This window comes from Bubalus kerabau, chromosome 1 (assembly GCF_029407905.1).
Source record: "Bubalus kerabau isolate K-KA32 ecotype Philippines breed swamp buffalo chromosome 1, PCC_UOA_SB_1v2, whole genome shotgun sequence".
Classification (NCBI taxonomy): domain Eukaryota; kingdom Metazoa; phylum Chordata; class Mammalia; order Artiodactyla; family Bovidae; genus Bubalus; species Bubalus kerabau.
Genome location: NC_073624.1, coordinates 10,838,624 through 10,857,715, shown reverse-complemented (window position 1 = coordinate 10,857,715; position 19,092 = coordinate 10,838,624). Strand labels below are relative to the sequence as shown.

Here is a 19,092-nt window from a genome sequence, read left to right as displayed (position 1 = left end):
TGCTCCAAACACCCACTCAAGGGATTTCAGTGGGTGACCAAGACAGGATAATGTGAACAAAAATAAAGCTGGCTGAAAAAGCACAAAGGGTGCACTCTTCAAACCCACAGGCACGCTGCTGCCGTGTGTGGACACCATCCCTGAAGGGCAGTGCCTGGGGTCCTATCAACTTCAGGAGAGCGACTTAAGAAATACACCCTGCATTTCTTTTAGAAACTTTTATTGCGCATAAAATGGCCCATTCCCCTTTGTAAGTCAGTTGTTTTCTGTAAACTCCACTTTCTGCCCTACTGAAAAAAATCCTGCTCTTTGGAAAGATCGGGAATAGCCTCTCATTGCTGGTCAGGGCAGCTGGAGGATGGCTCCTGGGGCAAAGGCCGGAAGACGCCATCTGAGCAGGCTGGGCCCTTGGCCTTGGCATGGGCTCGCTCACACCCAGCGCTGCAGAGGGAGACTTCCTGCGGCCCTGCCCACGTGGGGACGCGACAGGAGCCATGCGTTCCCAGAGCTGGAAACCGCAGCAGCCTGTCAGCAGGCACTACGACAACCTGCACACTAGTGGTTATGAAATGGAGCGTTCAGAAAAAGTGCTCTACTGGAGCCCGAAGGCGCAGCACCGCGCAAGGGAGCTGGGGAGCGTTTCCGAGCTTCTCTGCAGCTCCGGGCCTTCCCCATGTTGGCAGGCACGGTGCGCTTCCGCGGGGCGGTGCCGCGTCCCTTCTGGCTGCTTCATAAACCCGTCCTTGTCCCGGGTGGGCAGGGGCTCGCGGGACGGGCCTGGCAGTCACGGTGCACCGGGTGGTGGGTGGGAAGGGCTGGCAAAGGCCACACAGGCGATGAATCCTGTCCCAAGCCCAGCTTTATTGGAAGGCTGGGGTTTAAAGATGCAATCTAGAACACCCTCTGCTCCCCTGTTAAGAAAGGAGAACAGAAATAGAGGCTCTGCTTCAACAAGCAGGAAGTGAGGGTCCGAGCCACAAGCCCCCTGGATTCCAGGGGGTGACGGATGACAGCTTTGGGACAGACTCAAGAAGAAGACAGTTCTCTGCTCCTTTGCAGTGAGAATGAATGTGTTCAAGTTGAGGCACGATGTGGTTCCCCAAGGACGTTCCGAGGCTGGTGTGGATGCCCCTCATCCTGCCCTTGCAGCTTCCCTTTCCAGCGTGTGGTCCTGCTCCACCAGGTGGGCTGGAGGGCCTCAGGACAGGCCGAGCTCCTTTGCAGACGGGCACGGCTGCTGCAGATTCTGACGGCTCTGGGAGCTGGACACGGTCAGCCCCTGGCCGAACCGCAGCCCGAGCTGGCTCCATGGTGCTTCTCATTCCGTGCCTCCCCACAAAGAGGTGTGAGCGGGGGGCTGAGCAGAAGCTGCCGCGCGCGCACGTGTGTGTGTGCGCATGTGCGTGCGTGCGTGTGTGTGTGTGTGTGCATGCGTGTGCGTGTGTGTGTGACTCCCCGACCAGAGTCCCGTCTGCGTGCTGTCACCGCAACTCCGGTTGCTGGGTCCGGGCCTCACCAAGCAGGGTCCCTCATGCTGGTGCCGTGGCCTAAACCGTCTTCAGTCAACGTGGGAGATGAGACCTTGGCTCCAAAACGGAGAGAAACACGGGTCCTATGGACCCGGGATTTCAACAGGGAGGATTCTGAGCAGTACCTGGCCAGCAGCCTGGCCTCCAGCAGCTCAAGTACATCCTTGATGAGTGAGCGGTGCAGACACGGACACCTGGGGCCAGGCACAGGGGATGGGAGCAGCGCACGGGGGCCCACATGGGTTCTCTCTGACAGGAGGGCTCCGGTCAGCCCCAGGAAGAAGGGGGTGATGAATGGAGGGCAGCGCGGTCAGCTGGGACCCAGCTCCACGCCCCGACCTGGGTGCTGGGGCATGAGGGTCCCAGTAAAGATACAAAAGTGAAGCTGCTTCAAGTATAAAAAAATAAGTTAATTGACAAAGAGGGTCCCCAGAGGCTGCATCTCCCAGGCTGTCAGCCTCGTTTGGTGCAAGCACAGGAACCAGGCGTGGAGGACAGCCTCCCACCCGCCGCGAGGCGTCCATGACAAGGCCAGCCTGCTGGCGGGGCCAGAACCTGGGGCCCCGCCCAACCCCAAAGTCAGTATTTTCCAGTGTTGAGAATTAAAAGCAAATGCAGCAGCCGCAGGGCACAGCCAGGAGGCCTGGGGTGTGGGCTGGGCTTCTCGTCCACTTCTGCGTGGTGCCAGGGGAGCGTGGTCACTGCGTCCTCCCAGGCACCTTCCCTGGGCACGCCCCCACACTCGCACGCTCTGGAGTGGGCGGGCAGGGGGCTTCCTCCAAGGAGGCTGAGCCGCTGGACAACCAGCTTCACCCACGGCTCCCCACAGCTCGGATGCCTGAACCCTTCTCAGAGCCACGTGGACCTGAGTGCAAACTCCCCGGAGGCCCAGGCCCTCTCAGACCGGGGGTCCGGGAGGGGGATCTGGGCAGTGCGCAGACCGGCCAGGGCTGGGCTGGGCTCAGGACCAGTGCAGGCTGAAGCCCTTGGACAGCATGGCGGCCTCCAGGTCCTTGTCCTCCTCCTTCTCCCGCAACCGCTGCTCCTCCAGCAGGGCTACCAGGGCGTCTCTTTGCTCCACCACCTCCAGCATCTCGTTCAGGATCCTCTTCTCCTCCGCCAGCTCCTCCTCCGTCTTCAGGTGGTCTGAGCAGAACCACACAGGTGAGTCCTCTGCAGGGCGGAGGCAGGGGGCCTGCCCCAACCGCCCCCATGCCCGCCCCGCGCCGCCTACCTTCCACCGCCATCCGCTCGCGGAGCTCCTGCTGCAGCCGGCTCTGCCGGTCTTCCAGCTCCAGCTCCCGAGCACTGGGGGTTTGGGGGGGAAGGGAAACAAGGAGCTGACTGGTGGGGGTGGCACAGCCCTCATCCCCCACACTAGGAGGGGCTGTGCTCCTGCTGCAACAGGCCCTGGGCCCACACCCCCCTCCACCCTTGCCCGAGGAACTCACAAGATCATCAGCTCCGACTCGTAGCGCACCATGGCGTTCTTCTCCTGCACCAGCTTGAACCACTCCTGCATCAGCTTGGGGTCGTCCTTCTTGCCCATGCCTGCCGAGAGAGGGCGTGTCGGGCCACAGAGCTGCTGTCTCCCGCCAAGGACTGTCACACGGGGACAAATGCGGAGGGCTGCCTGCCGCGCCCAGGCCAGGCCCAGGGTGCCTGGGGCCACAAGGGCGCCACGCTCCCCCCAGGGCAGCCTGCGCCTTCCTCTGTCCCCCTTGGCCGGCTCTCACCCCCCAGCGGCTCGCCTGGACCCTCCTGCTGGACCGCTTGCTTTCTCTGGGGGAGGTTCTCGGTGCTCTGCCCTCCTTTTCTCTTTTCCATTCATTTCACGTGTGTTTGGGACTTGCTGGGTCCTAGGTCTGCTGTGAGACCAGTCTAATGAAGAGGCAGATGGCAGACCGGAAATACACTCAGCCTTGCTTTCTGCACACTGAGTGAGGGGCCAGCATTTCGCTGTGGCCACTGACTGAGGCCACCTCATTTCTGAAATCCTGACCAGGGAGGTGCCTCTCTCAACCTTGTGGCCCCTCAGGCTCCTGACAAGTGCTCTGCACACCCCCTGCAATGGCAGCACGGCCCCAGGAGGCGTGGGGGTGGGGGTCTCTCCCAGGGCAGGGCGACTACAGGTTCCCGGCTCTGATCCAAGCCCAGCCGCAGCTTCCGGGGCCGCGGCCGCTCACACTCAGCTACCTGCACCCCCTCGGCTGACCCCTGTCTCCTCCAGCGGTGGCCTGACCCACTTCGGGCTCAGCTGCGGCAGGGGGAGGGAAGAAAGAGCCTTCCAAGGAGCCACATCACGGAGGGGACACCAGGAAGCCCACGGCCGTGGTGAGTCCCACCCTGGTGCAGAAACCAGACTGTGGTGGCTCTTGGCTGTTTTCGGATTACAAGCCGCCTGCAGTCTCAGGGAAGCTGGGGGCCGTCTTCCTAGGGAACTGCGTGAGCACAGCCGGTACCTCTGCCACGGACACCATGTGCTCACGGGCCCTGAAGTCTGCTCACAGCTGAGCTAAGAGGTCTCTCTGAGCTTTGGGGGCATGGGTCGGAAGTCCTCTCCCAGGAAGATCAAACCCAGGGACCCGGCCTCCCACCCCATGCAAGGGCAGGGCACGTTTGCAATGCACTATCCTGGGCCCTGGCTGCTGTGCAGCACGAGCTGAGTGCTGGGTCAGCTCTCCCTGCCCTCCCGGCAACTCGACTCTTTGGCTTCGAAAGCAGCCCCGTCCAGCTGTGCCCGTTCCTTCCTGAGCGGCTCTGCACGGGGCACCCATGGGGCGTGGACGGCAGTCTCGGGGCGCCAGGACGCCTCCCTCACTGCTCGAGCCAGCTCCAGAGGGATGGCCGAGATGGACGTGGCTGGTGGCGGTCAGCGGGGAGCGAGCGCCAGGGAGGGAAGAGGAAGGTTAGCGGGTTAGCAGGAGCCACACTCCCCGGCCCCGCCCGCATGCGGTCAACGACAATCACCACCACAACGGACTGCAAACCAGACAGAGTTAACACACACACTCAGCAAGACACAGGGAAAGAAGTCTGCTTTCAGTGCTTGTCTGGAAAGAACGGGGCATCTGTGTAGACCAGTCTTGTAAGGACAGTATTCCTCGACTCCACCAGCACAAATCACTGCCCACGGGGCGGGGGCTCCCCCGCGTCCCGGGATGTGAGGCGGAAGGGCCCGACCACGAGCAGTGGCCTGGAGCTGCGGTCACTGCAGCCTGAGCGGCCCGAGGGCTGGACCTGCTCCCTGGCTTCACCCCACTCCCCAGTCCCCCCGAGACAGTCGAAGGGATACTGTACCTTGTGAGGGACTGCCACATACTCAGGGGTTTGTAACAGGGCTACCAGGTGTCAGAGGAAGAAGAGAAAGAGCTGGGCTTTGGGTCCCTGCTTGACTAGTGTCGCTACACCCCTGAGAGGCCGCGGGAAGGAGGTGGGGGTTACGTTACCTTCCTGGACACAGCAAGGGCAGAAGGAGAGAGGTCTACGCCGTGGAGTCCCGCCACTGGGCTCAACTTCAAAAAGGGCCAAACAAGGAGGAGGAGGAGACGAGACGGACAGAGAGGAGGAGGCATTCGGAAGTGGGGAGGGACAGGGAGAAGGTGAAGTGGACAAAAAGCATAAAAGTGAGAAAGGAACAACAGGAGGAAAAGAAAAAAATACAAGAAATGGAAAAGCAGAAGCAAGGGAAACACAATCTACAAATGAGTTCAGTCCTTCCTTCATCCGGCACAGAAACTGGTCGGGAGCAGCCCTGGGCCCGGGCGGGCGGGCACTCTGTCCTCCTCAGGTCCTTGCTGGGGGCGGCGGGTGGGAAGCTAGGAATGACCACAGGGCGCCTCTGAGGCTTGGGGACCCTCCCTGTAAACAGCCAATGTGCCAGCAGGCCTGCCTGAGTGAGAGTTCTCAAGATCTCCATGTGGGTAAATCTAAGTGCTGGGGTTCTCCTGGTGTTGAACCCACGGAGGCAGTGCCCAGTCTCTGATGGGCCCCTAGGGCCGACACCCGCTCTGCTTTGACCCTGAGCAAGGACTTGTCGGCCCAATAAGCTCCCCAGAGGCGGCCCCCGTCTGTATGAATCACCAGCCCGCCTCTGGGCACAGAGAGCGCTGACCACCCCTCTTCTGCCCCTTCTTGTCCTCCAAGGGTCGACACCACAGCGGGCACACTGCTACACTGTGGACAAGTCCAAAACTCACAGAAACAAAGCTGGGGCGTCATGGACGGGGTGACTGAGAGCAGACGGCGTGCAGGGGACGTGGCTAGACTCGGGGCCTGGGGCTGTCAAGGGAGGGGGACTGCTTAGCAAGGGACCATCACAGAACCACAGGCACACGCAGGAGCCACGGCCCCGGGGGCGGGGAGCAGGGGCTGGGCTGTTAGAGACAGCCCTGTTTAGGTGAACACGAGGGCCAAGCAGACGCGTGCTGACCGAGAGGCCCTTCACCTTGCAGCGGGGTGCGTGCAGGTGCCTTGTGATCTCTACAGGCTTTTGTGTGTAAGCCTGGTATCAGGCGAAACGTCAGAACTAAAGCAGAGGCCATGTGTGTGTGTGGTGGGTGTGGACAGAGGCCATGTGTGTGTGTGTGGTGGGTGTGCAGAGGCCGTGTGTGTGTGGTGGGTGTGCAGAGGCCGTGTGTGTGTGGTGGGTGTGCAGAGGTTGTTTGTGTGTGGTTGGGGTGGGCAGAGGCCGTGTGTGTGTGTGGTGGATGTGTGCAGAGGCTATGTGTATGTGTGTGTCTGTGTGTGCAGGTACAGAGGCCATGTGTGTGGTGGGTATGTCAGAGGCTGTGTGTGTGTGGTGGGTGGGTGCAGAGGCTCTGTGTGTGTATGGTGGGTGTGGACAGAGGCTGTGTGTGTGTGGTGGGTGTGGACAGAGGCCGTGTGTGTGTATGGTGGGTGTGGACAGAGGCTCTGTGTGTGTGTGGTGGGTGTGGGCAAAGGCTGTGTGTGTGTATGGTGGGTGTGGACACAGGCTGTGTGTGTGTGATGGGTGTGGACAGAGGCCATGTGTGTGTATGGTGGGTGTGGACAGAGGCCGTGTGTGTGTGTGGTGGGTGGGTGCAGAGGCTCTGTGTGTGTATGGTGGGTGTGGACAGAGGCTATGTGTGTGTGGTGGGTGTGGACAGAGGCCGTGTGTGTGGACACAGGCTGTGTGTGTGTGGTGGGTGTGGACAGAGGCCATGTGTGTGTATGGTGGGTGTGGACAGAGGCCGTGTGTGGGTGTGGTGGGTGTGCAGAGGCTGTGTGTGTGTGTGGTGGTGTGCAGAGGCCGTGTGTGTGTGTGGTGGTGTGCAGAGGTTGTTTGTATGTGGTGGGTGCGGGCAGAGGCCGTGTGTGTTTATGTGTGGTGAGTGTGCAGAGGCTGTGTGTGTATGTGGTGGATGTGTGCAGAGGCTGTGTGTATGTGTCTGTGTGTGCATGTGCAGAGGCCATGTGTGTGGTGGGTATGTCAGAGGCTGAGTGTGTGTGGTGGGTGGGTGCAGAGGCTCTGTGCGTGTGTGTGTTTTTGTGTGTGCAGAGGCCATGTGTGTGGTTGGTGTGCGTGGAGAGGCTGTGTTTGTGTGGTGGATATGTGCAGAGGCCCTGTGTGTGTGCAGAGGCCGTGTGTGTGTGTAGGGTATGTGCAGAGGTCATATGTGTGTGGCGGGTGTGTCAGAGGCTGTGTGTGTGTGTGTGGTGCGTGTGCAACAATCACGGTGATCCAGTGTTCTGGACAGATGGGGCCATGACCAGCTGGGCACTGAGGCAAGCAAGAAGCTCCTTTCTTACAAACACCCTCGGCTTATACTCGTCTACATCCAGCCTTCTCTGTCTCCAGATTGGTGCTCAGACACCTGCACACATCCTCAAACGATAGGGTCCCCACCGCTGCTGCCCCCTGGGACAGATGTTACACACAAACAGGCTGTGGAGACAGTGGAGCAGCATCTGTGCTCATCAGCAAGGTCAGGGACTCAACACAGTCACACGCATCCAAACAAGGAAGCCTGTGCCTGCAGGTGCAGAGAGACCGTGCTTCCCCTTCCAGACATCACGGAACACAGCTTTAGACCCTTTTATGCAGAGCACGTCCCAGACGCCCTTCCATACAGAAGCCAGTGTGAGACCACAGAACAGGACTCAGGACAGAAATCTGGAGGGGCTCCCCGGTGCCAACGGGCAGTGCAGACACGAAAGGGCCAGAGCCCCAAAGGGTGGGTTGTGCGCTCTTCCTTAACCTTCCTGAGTGCTCTGGTGTTTGCACAGTATATACTTTATAATCAGAAAACCAACCAATAAATACTGTTTTAAGAAGAAGAAAAACCAACCAAACAAGGTGAGTTTCCAACCCCAGACCTGAACCTGACGTGAGAGTGCAAGGGAGGCACAGAGGTGGTTTGGAGCTAACCTCGTCTGGAGATGTGAGAGACACTAGATGTGGTTCACCACAGGAGGCAGAGTGGCCGCCCCTCTCACAGCAAACAAGTCACTTACGTTAGTCTCGTCAGGGACGCGCTCCTGTTTGCGCATCACTCGCAGACCCCAGTCACCACCCCGAGCGCCCACGGCCCGCGGCCTGCAGGGCGTGACAGTTGCCAGCAACCCCCTCCCCGACACCGGGGCAGGCCACCAGTCAAGAGTTTGAAAAGCTGCAACTTATCATCGTGCAGCCAGGCACATCCCATGGATTCCAAAGGGCTGTGTGCACTGAGCGTGAGAGTGTGTCAGAGATCAAAACACGGGCACATGGGCGGCCTCATCGAACCCCAGCACTGGCCCCAGCGGCTGCCTGGACAGTATCGGCAGGTCTGCCATCCAAGGAGGGCCCCGAGGCTCGGGGTCAACCGTGCACACCCTGGCCAGGATCTGCCTCGCCCTCCACCCAGTGCAGAGGGCCTTCCTTCAGAAACAAACCCGACAAAGGGAGGCAGCCCGAGGACGGGGCGGGCACCAGGCCTGGAAGGGTCACCGCGCCGCCCCTCCCCGCCGAATGGAGAGGTCCAGAGAGGGTGAGTGGCAGGGCTGGGGACACAGAGCGGCCTGAAGCCAGTCTCATCTCCCTGCTCAGGGTCGCTGACACCACCTTGCCTTTTTCGTGGCCTGGGGCCGGCAGGACCCCGCGGGCTGTGGACAGTGGGCAGTCACGGCCAGTCTGGTGGCAATTCCTTGTCTCCGCTCATTCTTTCTATGCTTCCACCCCTCCCATTTTCTCCTACAGGCGTTGTCTGAAGCACTGTACCCTCCCTCCCGCCCCGTCGCCTCACTACAGGGACCCTCAGGGTAGCTAGAACACTGGCTGGTTTGCAAGCTGCATGGCGGTGTGCTGCCTCTGACGGGATAGAAGGTTCTCCCTGACAGGCCTGGCCTATAAGCACAGAGCTGGGGAGATGCCTTATTGGGAAGTTCAGTATGAGACAAACCTCTAGACTGGGGGGAAACGAAGAGGGAAAAGCACGTGAAAACTGAGCTCTAACACACACACACACACAGGCTGGGACACACCCACACACAGAGGCTAGGACATGCGTGCGCACACACATGTGCACACACGCACACAGACTGAGACACCCACGTGTACACGCACACACACAGGCTGGGACATGCACACACACGGGCTGGGACACACACACGCACACACAGGAATGCTGGGGAATTTCGAGCATTTCTGAAATTTCCTAAAAGCAGAACCGAGCCAGGCTCATGCTCAGACGGAACAGATCAGCCAACAATCTGCCAGCATCAACTCAGGGGAGCGGACCACACAGGAAGGCTCAGAGCGGGGTGGGTAGGTGGGGGGCTTCCCCACCTCCCATCACAAGCCATGGCAAAAAATGAAGACCCCCTCCCCAGTCCCTTATGCCATTTCTAAACCATTCATGCTCTTTCCATTTCCCCTGGAGATGTACAAATCAAGAGGTGAAGTCTGGAAACCAGAAATCGGGTGTAAATATTTCTAATTCAAAGTTCTCCAGAAGAGACGCAGTCTTCTCCTGAAGACGTCCAAGTCTCCTCCCTGGTCTAGAGCAACAAGACCGGCAGCTGGGCAGCGGGACCCTGTCTCTGTTCTTTAACGGATCCTCTGCAATCACAAGGTGCAGCTCTATGAAGAGGAGTCTTGATACTCTCTGGCTCAAAAGGAGACTTTCAACAGGTCTGGAGCCCTTAAAAGTCGGCTGAGAGCCACTCTAAGACCCCAGGGGGGCATGACAGTGCGACAGGCAGGGGCTGGGCAGGGACTTCAGCCTGGACTTCTCCCTCTCACCTCACAGGAAGCACAATCGGTGCTGGGTTCCTGTGGCCCTTTGGGGATGCAACCTGGTGGGCTATAGTCCATGTGGCCACAAAGAGTTGGCTACAACTGAGCACATGCAGTAGACAAGTGATGAGGCTCTACATCTCAGGCTCCAGATTTCAAGAGGGTAAAATTCCACCAAATAACGAGATTGCCAAGTGCTCTGCGGAGGAGACATCAGCAGGAACTGAAACGGGAGCTGCTTCTGACATCTACCTTCTCCTTCCAGACTTGTGGGTGGCGGCAGCCGCCACGTGAGGGTGGAGCCCCTAGAGCCACAGCGGGCTGACATGCGAGGACCCAAATCAGGCAGCAGGGGTTTATAATTCAGAGATACACTGAGCTCCTCTTTCTACATATTTCACTCTCCCCTGGAACTTGTTGGAATTCTATCCCGAAGGCTGGAAGCTGGAATCCAGGGACACAGAAATGGAAATGGCCAGCATCCTATCACTCAAGCATCAGGAGTGAAGGGAACAGAACTGGCCACACGGGGTCATCAGTGTGGCTGCCGTTCTCAAGCTGGGAGGGGAGGCCGAATGCAATGTCAAAGAAATAGGTTTGACAGTCCTTCCCAGGAGACTCTGAATTAAACAAAACAATTGAGATTCATTTGGAATCGACACAGACGTTCCCAGAGGTGTCAGGAGGAGGCAGAAAGTGAGCCCAGGACATCAGTCAGGGTGGGATCTGTTAGTTGGGGTGTAAGCATGAGCCCTTTTACAGCACCAATGGCCATGGGGTGGCAGCACCTGGATACGGGAGGCCTGGAGGGCCGTGTCGAGGGTGGACCCAGACACCCGGGGTCAGAAAGCAGAGGGGAGGCCAGGACACCCACCCCAAGGAGGCCGGAAGCCTCCTTACTGGTGTAGCCTCTCTAAGACCAGGGCTCTATCTTGAGTTGCAATTACAATCATGCTTGGTTTTTAAATGAATGGGCCAGGAAGAGACTCTCTTAGAAGAATGGAATTATGGTTAAAAAAAAAATGAGAGAGAAAGATCTTGCCCGCTCTTCCGTTCTGAGACCACTTTCAGGCACGGAGCCTGCCTGGGAGACAGAAGTCTGACCGCCTGACCAGGATGAAGGACTCCAAGAAAGCGCTGGGCCTGGGAGCCCCAGGAGTAGCTACTGGCTCAGCTCCTGATGCGAGGGCAGCCGTCCGAGAGTCCCCACCCAGGTCTAGAGGCGACACCGCTGGCTGGGTGCTTCTCTGGTCCACCACGAGTGGTGAGCCTTGTACGGCGAGGCACCCACAGACTGGACTCCTCTGAGGCAGTGCTTCTACTGTGGAAGCGGCCTGGGACACTTGCTAAAGCAGGTGACCAGGCCTCACCTCCAGGGTCCCTGACGCAGAAGGTCAGGGGTGAGGGTGGGAGGAGGGGGTGAGACTCTGCAGTTCTAACAGGCCCGGTCTGGAGGCTTGGAGGCTGCAGGGACCACACACACAGGACCAGCCTCGACTTCTCCTGAGTTTGGTGAAAAGAGGATGCAGTAGTCCCAGGACAGAGTTGGGGGGGGGGGGTGCATTTTCAGACGCCTCCCCCGGGCACCTGGACCTTTCAGGTCAGCATGAACACGCGCTGACGGAGGCTATGGGCATCCTGGGGGAGGTGTGAGGGAGGGGGCTTGGGAAGGTTGTGGTGGAGCATGTGCGTGTTGCCTGAGTGTGTATGTGCACGCACATGTGCTGCTACCATCAAATGACCAAACGGTGTCAGTGGGACTGGGATGCAGATCGAATCAGAGGCTGACGCTGTGGCTGGTGAACCTCTAAATTTACAGAGAATTAAAATACCCCAGCAGCAAGGGTTGTCTCAGGTCTCCCCCGGCACACACATATGGGCGAGGCCGAGTCAGCACACTGCTCTGTTTGAGCTGGAAAAGGGCCTGTGCTTTACCATCCGGTTATGGTTATCAGGCTGACTTCTTGCTGTTTGTGAGCGGGGGGCGGGGGGTGGGGGAGTCAGCAGGGTTAGTTCTGTAACAGGTCTGCATACATACCACCCAGATGCAAGTCGATGAGGTCAGTGTAATAAGACTCTCCCCAATAGTCTACAACAAGGAATCGGGGAAGCGTTATTGGATCAGGTAACCCTCTGGCCCCCCAGTCCCTGGCAGTCAAGGGCATGAAGCATAAGAAACACCCAGGGAGGCAGCAGAAAGCATGCGTTTCCCCCAGGCACCCCACAAACATGCTTCAGCCACAGGCCTCCTGGTGCCAGGGGTGGTTCCGAAAACCAAGGCGGTGGGGGGGGTGGTTGGGGGATGGAGGGGGGCAGTGTGTAGCCAACCAGCAGCTGGGACAGGGCCTTGGCTCTGCTGGAGATCCTGCTGGGATTCAACCTCATCTAATTCAGACTTAGAAAATGTGAGGGGCAGGTCAAAGGCTATGGACTTCCCTAGTTTCACGTATCAGATGCCCCAGACTAAGAGGCTGAAGGCCAGACGCGAACGCCTAAAGAGGCTGTGTTAGCCCTCAGCTTGCCTGTCCACACTTACCCCAAGTGGAGCAGAACCACATCTGCTAAACGGGTCTGAGTGAAGAAGGCCCTGTGGCCCTCAAGGTCACCAGGCCCCCAGAGAGCAGAAAACAGTGGCACCTCGCTCCACAGCTGCCCACCAGCACTCCTGTTCGTCACAGCGTGGTGAGGGTGACCCCAGGACCATGACAAACGCAAGCGCAGTCAGCTGCAGCTCACCACCCTTTCCTCCTCATCTCACAACCCAGCAGCTGGTCCCAGCAGCCTCCAGTTCCACACGAGGGCTCCCCTTGGGGGACACAGACACCACACGCTGAATGAGGCTGTCCCAGTAGGTTCCGAAAACAAAGAGGGCTTCCCAGCTGCTCCAGACCACACACCTCAGGAATCTCGGTCTTCTCTGAGGCTCTGACCCCAGACCTGCTGTCTGGATGCACGTGAGCCTTCTCTGGAGGGCAGCTCGGCCACCAGTGGCACCTCAGAGAACCCATGGACTGAGACCGAATGGCCGGTTCAGGAAAGGAGCTGACCAGTGCTGCTCAGCCCACAAGGCCTCCTCAAGGGTTCGGCCACCAGCAAGCACACCAGCAAGAGGAAAGGGACACGAAGCCCAAGAGAAGACGATGTCGCCAGGTGGGAACACAACCCAGGAAGTGAGGTGCTTGAAATGAAGAAAGCAAAGCTCTGAGTTCCTGTGTCCAGCTACTCCATCCTGTTTCCGAAATGCATTGTGGGAGTTTCCCAACAGAGGTACCACTGCATGTATATGAACCAGAGATGCACATTTGGACAAAAGTGCTGGAAAGTCTTGCTTAGTGGACTCTGGATCAGAACTCTGGTTTTCACCCTGCTCTCTGGAATGCCCGGGCTCTGCAGGTGGTGTTCTGGGCTCTCCCAATACCTGACTCACAACTACTTCTAATTCAGCAATAAGTTTCAATAAGGCACACCACGTTCAAATCTGTGATCCACCAGCTTGCGACCCATGGAAGCCCATCACCACGTTGACCTGTGCTGTCAGGTCAGCTTGCTTCTATGTGGCCCCAGGACCACCAGGCTTCCTCTGCCCTGTGTGTGTGAGTGTCCGTCCAGCCTGTCAGGACACTTCATTCATCGATTTAAGTCCTAGCCTGTGGGCAGTCTCACTCAGGGAACCCACCTCTCAAAGCATCCTACCAGCTGACCCTCCAGGCACGGACTGACCCTCCAGGCGCAGGGTGACCATCCAGGCACAGGCTGACCCTCCTGGTGCAGAGTGACCCTCCAGGTGTAGGCTGACCCTCCAGGCACAGGGTGATCCTTCAGGTGCAGGGTGATCCTCCAGGGGCAGGCTGACCCTCCAGGCTCAGGCTGACCTTCCAGGCGCAGGCTGACCCTCCTGGCGCAGAGTGACCCTCCAGGCGCAAGCTGACCCTCCAGGCGCAAGCTGACCCTCCAGGCACAGGGTGACCCTCCAGGTGCAGGCTGACCCTCCTGGCGCAGAGTGACCCTCCAGGCGCAGGGTGACCCTCCTGGCGCAGAGTGACCCTCCAGGCGCAAGCTGACCCTCCAGGCACAGGGTGACCCTCCAGGCGCAGGGTGACCCTCCTGGCGCAGAGTGACCCTCCAGGCGCAAGCTGACCCTCCAGGCACAGGGTGACCCTCCAGGCGCAGGCTGACCCTCCAGGCGCAGGCTGACCCTCCAGGCGCAGGGTGACCCTCCAGGTGCAGGCTGACCCTCCAGGCGCAGGCCGGCCCTCCAGACACAGGCCGGCCCTCTAGGCGCAGTGTGACCTTGCAGGCACAGGGTGACCCTCCAGGCTCAGGCTGACCGTCCAGGTGCAGGCTGACCCTCCTGGCGCAGGGTGACACTCCTGGCACAGGGTGACCCTCCAGGCTCAGGCTGACCCTGCAGGCACAGGCCGGCCCTCCAGGTGACACCACACAGTACAGCTGGCTCTTGGTTCACTGCGTGTTTGGGAGCATATATCTGAGGTCCGTTCTTCACCAGGAATCTAAACTGCAGTTGGATCTACAGCGATTCTGCTGCAACAGCAGCTCCGACTTTAAGCTTCAGACCCCTAGACCGTTCTCACTGTGCACATGCTGAGTTCCCATGGCTGTACATGACCTGCTTCATTTACAATCACCACCTCTGCACACCAGGGTGCCCACCCTGCAACCAGGGCTGGACTGGACACTGAAGTTCTTAGCCTTGCGGATCTCTACCACAACCTGCATTTTCCAACCTGTGTTCATTCATATTTAAGAGTAACTTTTTTTCTTTTTCACTTTAAACTTGAAACCATAATTTATCTTGTAAAAAGGGGTTCTGCTGCTGATAAAACAGCTTGAAAACCACTGACACAGATGAAATTCTGGTTGTACATGTTTGCAAAGAGGTAATTATCTAAACAACTAGAAAGAGGAATTTCAGCAAAATCCCAGACCAGTCTCCATGGGCCCTTTCCTCTGGCCCCTTGGCAGGCAGCAGCCCGATAAGGAAATGCCGAGGGGCTGTCAAGGACACACCATGGGCGGCTAGCAGGGCCATGAGTGCCGTGAGGAACATATGCTAGGATGAGGTTCCTGTGAGGGACCACTTTCCACCATGGCAGGCGGGATCCGAGGGCCCAGGGCCCTCCTGGTACCTTCAGCCAGCAGAGACAGCAGCAAGGGCAGGGCTGTGGGTGCCCATTCACACCAGGTACAGGGCAGCTCCCTCCAGGCGGTCAAGGCTTGACTGAGGAGGCTGGGTCAGGGCATGCAGCATTGGGGGCACTGCTCGTGCACCTGAGCCCCAACTCCTGGACATAGGGTCCAGTTTTCACTCTGGTGGTACAGAGTCCAGATCATGCAAGACCAAGACGTCACAGCTCATCTTTCTGCCTCATCCCCTCGTCACCTGAAGGTCACCCTGTGTCGACTGCTGGCTGTATTCCGTGCAGGAAGGCCCTGAAGAGGAGACTTCCTTTGTGCCTGCCTGGCTCCATACTGAGCGCCAGCCTCCAGAACCCCAGAGACGCGTCCTGACACCAGATGCTCACTCGGAGGCCAGCCGTCGGTCAGTCTTCCAGCAAGATCAGAGGCAGTGACGGCTGTACAGGTAGCCACCTCTTCCTGCTGCTTCTTTGGTTTATCCTCAGCCCACTTGCCTGGAGACTCACTCCACCCTGCCCAGGAGCACAACCACCACAGCACCTGTCTTCACTGCAGGCTACATGAGCCCATTCTGACCCTGGTTGCAGTGCTCTCCACAAAAGGGTGGAGGCTCCAGCCTCGGGGATGCTGGGGAATGCAGGGGAGAGTCCCTCGAGTCGGGGTGGGGTTGCAGTGGGGCCAGTTCAAGGGTTCAAGGTCCTGAACCAAGAGGCCACCCTGGGCACTGGGTGCCTCCTTGCTTTCTCTGCAGGCTCTGGGGAGAGTGGTTTGACCACACGGGTCCCATGGTCTGCCCCAGCACACGGCCCTCATAGCCTCCTTCCAGGCTCTGCTCTGCTCTGCTCAGGCTCTGCCCCAAGTGACCACCTCTAGGACAGAGCCTGGTCCACCCTGGGGCGTCTGTGACGCCACCCTCAGCAGGGCCTGTGGGGGGTGGGGGGCTGCGTGTGCAGTTCTGTGATGGCCCCTTGTGCACAGCCTGCCCTGCTCCCAGCCACTGTCTTCTTGGGGAGACGATGGGGAGGAGAGAGAGGGAGAGACCCAGGGCATCACCAGCAGACACGGGGGATGAGGGCAGGGGGAGCCCTGAGACAGGGGGTGCGGGCCAGGCTCGGGGAGCCCCAGATGCATAGGCCTTTCTCCTCCTTTGCTTCACAGGAAGCCCCAGGTCCCAGTGACGAGGGGACCAGAGAATCCTGCTGAGACCCACTGACTCCGCGCTTGGGGCGGGAGCTAACCTCCTGTGGTGGGTGGGAAGGGGCTTTCCCGAGGACCCTGTCCTCTAGGCCCAGTGGTACCTGCTTCCCCACGCAGTGCCTTCTCCACGGCGACCCCCCTCTCCTCCAGCTGCCGCTGCTTCTCCTCCACCTGCTCCAGCTGCCGCTGGATGATCTGCGGGCGACACACGGTGAGTGTGAGGGGTGAGGGCAGGACACACAGTGTGAGGGGGAGGGGAGGACACACAGTGTGAGGGGGAGGGGAGGACACACAGTGTGAGGGGGAGGGGAGGACACACTGTGAGGGGGAGGGGAGGACACACACTGTGAGGGGGAGGGGAGGACACACACTGTGAGGGGGAGGGGAGGACACACACTGTGAGGGGGAGGGGAGGGCACTGTGAGGGGGAGGGGAGGACACACTGTGAGGGGGAGGGGAGGACACACACTTTGAGGGGGAGGGGAGGACACACACTGTGAGGGGGGAGGGGAGGACACACACCACTGTGAGGGGGGAGGGGAGGACACACACCACTGTGAGGGGGGAGGGGAGGACACACACTGTGAGGGGGAGGGATGGACACTGTGAGGGGGAGGGGAGGACACACAGTGAGGGGGAGGGGTGGTCGCAGTGTGAGGGGAGGGAGGGGAGTGAGGGGGAAGGGCAGGGGAGGGGAGGGGAGGAAGTAGGGGGGTGAACCCTCAGGCAGCCAGGACTCTGGGATCTGGGTGGGTGTCCAGGGCACACACAGAGGCTGAGAATGCTCCAGCAGGGCTTCCTAACAGTCTGGAAACCCTGCTTCCACAAGATTCAAAAACACCCAGCACAGACTTGCAGTTGCCAAGGGGGTGGGGAGTAAAGAGGGAATAACTGGGAATTCGGAGTAAGAGGTGCAAACTATTACATATAGGATGGATATAACAAGAGCCTACTGCACAGACAGGGAACTGTAGCCAATCTTCTGGGATAAACCCTCATGGAAAAGATTAGAAAAAAAAAAAAAGAATGTCTATGTGTGTATAACTGAGTCACTTTGCTGTACAGCAGAAATTGGCATAACACTGTAAATCAACTATACTTCAATTAGGGCTTCCAAGGTGGCACTATTGGTGAAGAACCTGCTTGCCAATGCAAGAGACGTAATGAGACACAGGTTTGATCCCTGGGTTAGGAAGATCCCCTGAAGGAGGGTATGGCAATCCACTCCAGTACTCTTGCCTGGAGAATCCCATGGACAGAAGAATCTGCTGGGCTACAGGCCATAGGGTCGAAAAGAGTGAGACAAGACTGAAGCAACTTAGCACACAAGCATACTTCAATTAAAGAAAAAACACCAGCAACCACGTGGCTGGACCAGCCACACTCTGCGAGGAACAAGGTTTCTGGGGGATAATGGACCCCTGGGAGGACCTTGCACCCGGAAGCCACAGTCTGCTGTTATTTAGTTGCTAAGTCATGTCTGAATCTTTGTGACCCTATGGACTGTACTAGCCAGACTCCTCTGTCCATAGGATTTTCCAGGCAATTCTGGAGTGGGCTGTCATTTCCTTCTCCAGGGGATCTTCCCGACCTAGGAATCGAACTCGCATCTTGTGCATGGGCAGGCAGATTCTTTACCACTTAGCCACCAGGGAATAATTTACATTAAAAAGTTATTTTTTGTTAAAAGGAAAAAACAAACATCAAAAGGCCTGGGCCTGAGGACAGCACCAACCTGTAAACCCAGCTGCGTCAGAGGCCAGCTGGTCACAGAGATTGGACTGGCTGGTTTGTAGTGGTTATTCCAGAGCTGGGAACCTGGAAGACTCCAAGCTGGGCGTCTCCCTTTCCACCAACAGCTGCCCCCAAGAGAGGCTTCTGCAGCTGCATCAAGCCAGAGGCACAGGCCAGGGGACAGTGGCTCCACCCCGCCTCCTCTCTTGCCCTTGTGTGGATGTGGAAAGCAGGCTGGGAGGCAGGGAGGTTCTGCTGCCCTTACCTGGGCGCGGTGCAGCCGTTTCAGCTCCTCCTGCTTGGCCTGCCTCCGAGCTGCCTTCTGCACACGCCGGGTCAGCTTGGCGTTCAGCTCCTCCTCCGTGTAAGTTCTCGGCTGGAGGGGACAAGAGGGTTTCTTCGGTCAGTGGCTGGCTAGGCTGGTGTGCACAGACGCCCAGCCCTCATCCCTGCAGGAGCCCCACGAGAGACGCGCCCCACGGGGCAGGGATGGAGGCCAGCTGCACACTGACTGCTGGGCACTTAGGATGTGGGGCAGCCTTTACTGCGGAGACCACCATCCTACACTTTCCCATGTAAGGACGTCTGCTTTCTTAAGACTCTGGGGGTAAACGTGGTCACATGTTCTCCCCAAGCCTCTGGCTTGTAGGGGAAACGCAAATAAGGAAAAAGAAAAGCCAGGGTCCTTTTACTTTTCTGTTTGGAATCAAAAGCCCCTTTCTTTAGATGAGCACCACTTCCGAGGCTCCTGGAGGAAGTCTTGCCTGAAGTAAACAGGTGCTTCTATTCTGAACAAAGGTGTGCCTCGTGGGCACAGTGAGTGCGGGTGCAGGGGGTGACCATTGGACTAGCTGGGGTCCAGGGGTGGGGGTGGGGGTGGGGGCTGAACAAGGGACAGAGTCACGGCCGTGGCCCGCCCACCTCTTTTCTGGACTTCTGGGAGGTCCGCTCGAGGACGTCGTCACTGGAGAGGTCTGAGTCCTCCGAGCAGCTCAGCTGGCGCCGCGTCCGCAGCTCTGGAGGCGGGGCGGAGCAGATCATGACCAGGGGGCCCACCCCCTGGCGGCCCGGGTCGGGAGTGAGGTGTGGTCCTCCCCAGTTTGGTTCTGTCCCCGCACCCAGAGCCACAGGCCTGGATGCTGACACGCACCCAGGCGGGAGCCCACATGCACCAACAGGCCGTGTCCAGCTGCAGCGCCTTCCCTAGGAAGCACATCCACCTGTGGCCCCTGCCCA

The 19,092-nt window shown here is 58.9% G+C and overlaps 1 protein-coding gene across 19 annotated transcripts in view; it reads right to left on the bottom strand.

Moving 5' to 3' along the window:
* Window positions 1–203: 203 nt before the first annotated feature.
* Window positions 204–19,092, bottom strand: part of MICAL3 (microtubule associated monooxygenase, calponin and LIM domain containing 3) — a 156,535-nt gene continuing 137,646 nt past the window's right edge. For 17 of the 19 annotated variants that reach the window (XM_055567379.1, XM_055567325.1, XM_055567319.1 and 14 more), the window contains 7 exons: window positions 18,778–18,872; window positions 18,122–18,232; window positions 16,224–16,317; window positions 4,979–5,044; window positions 2,981–3,080; window positions 2,764–2,837; window positions 204–2,675 (listed from right to left, as the gene is read on the bottom strand). In XM_055567379.1, coding sequence (XP_055423354.1) covers window positions 2,491–2,675; window positions 2,764–2,837; window positions 2,981–3,080; window positions 4,979–5,044; window positions 16,224–16,317; window positions 18,122–18,232; window positions 18,778–18,872 — 725 coding nt within the window. In that variant the 3' untranslated portion in view covers window positions 204–2,490. The remainder of the gene's footprint in view (window positions 2,676–2,763; window positions 2,838–2,980; window positions 3,081–4,978; window positions 5,045–16,223; window positions 16,318–18,121; window positions 18,233–18,777; window positions 18,873–19,092) is intronic. The other 2 variants (XM_055567395.1, XM_055567432.1) reach the window with 1 other exon arrangement.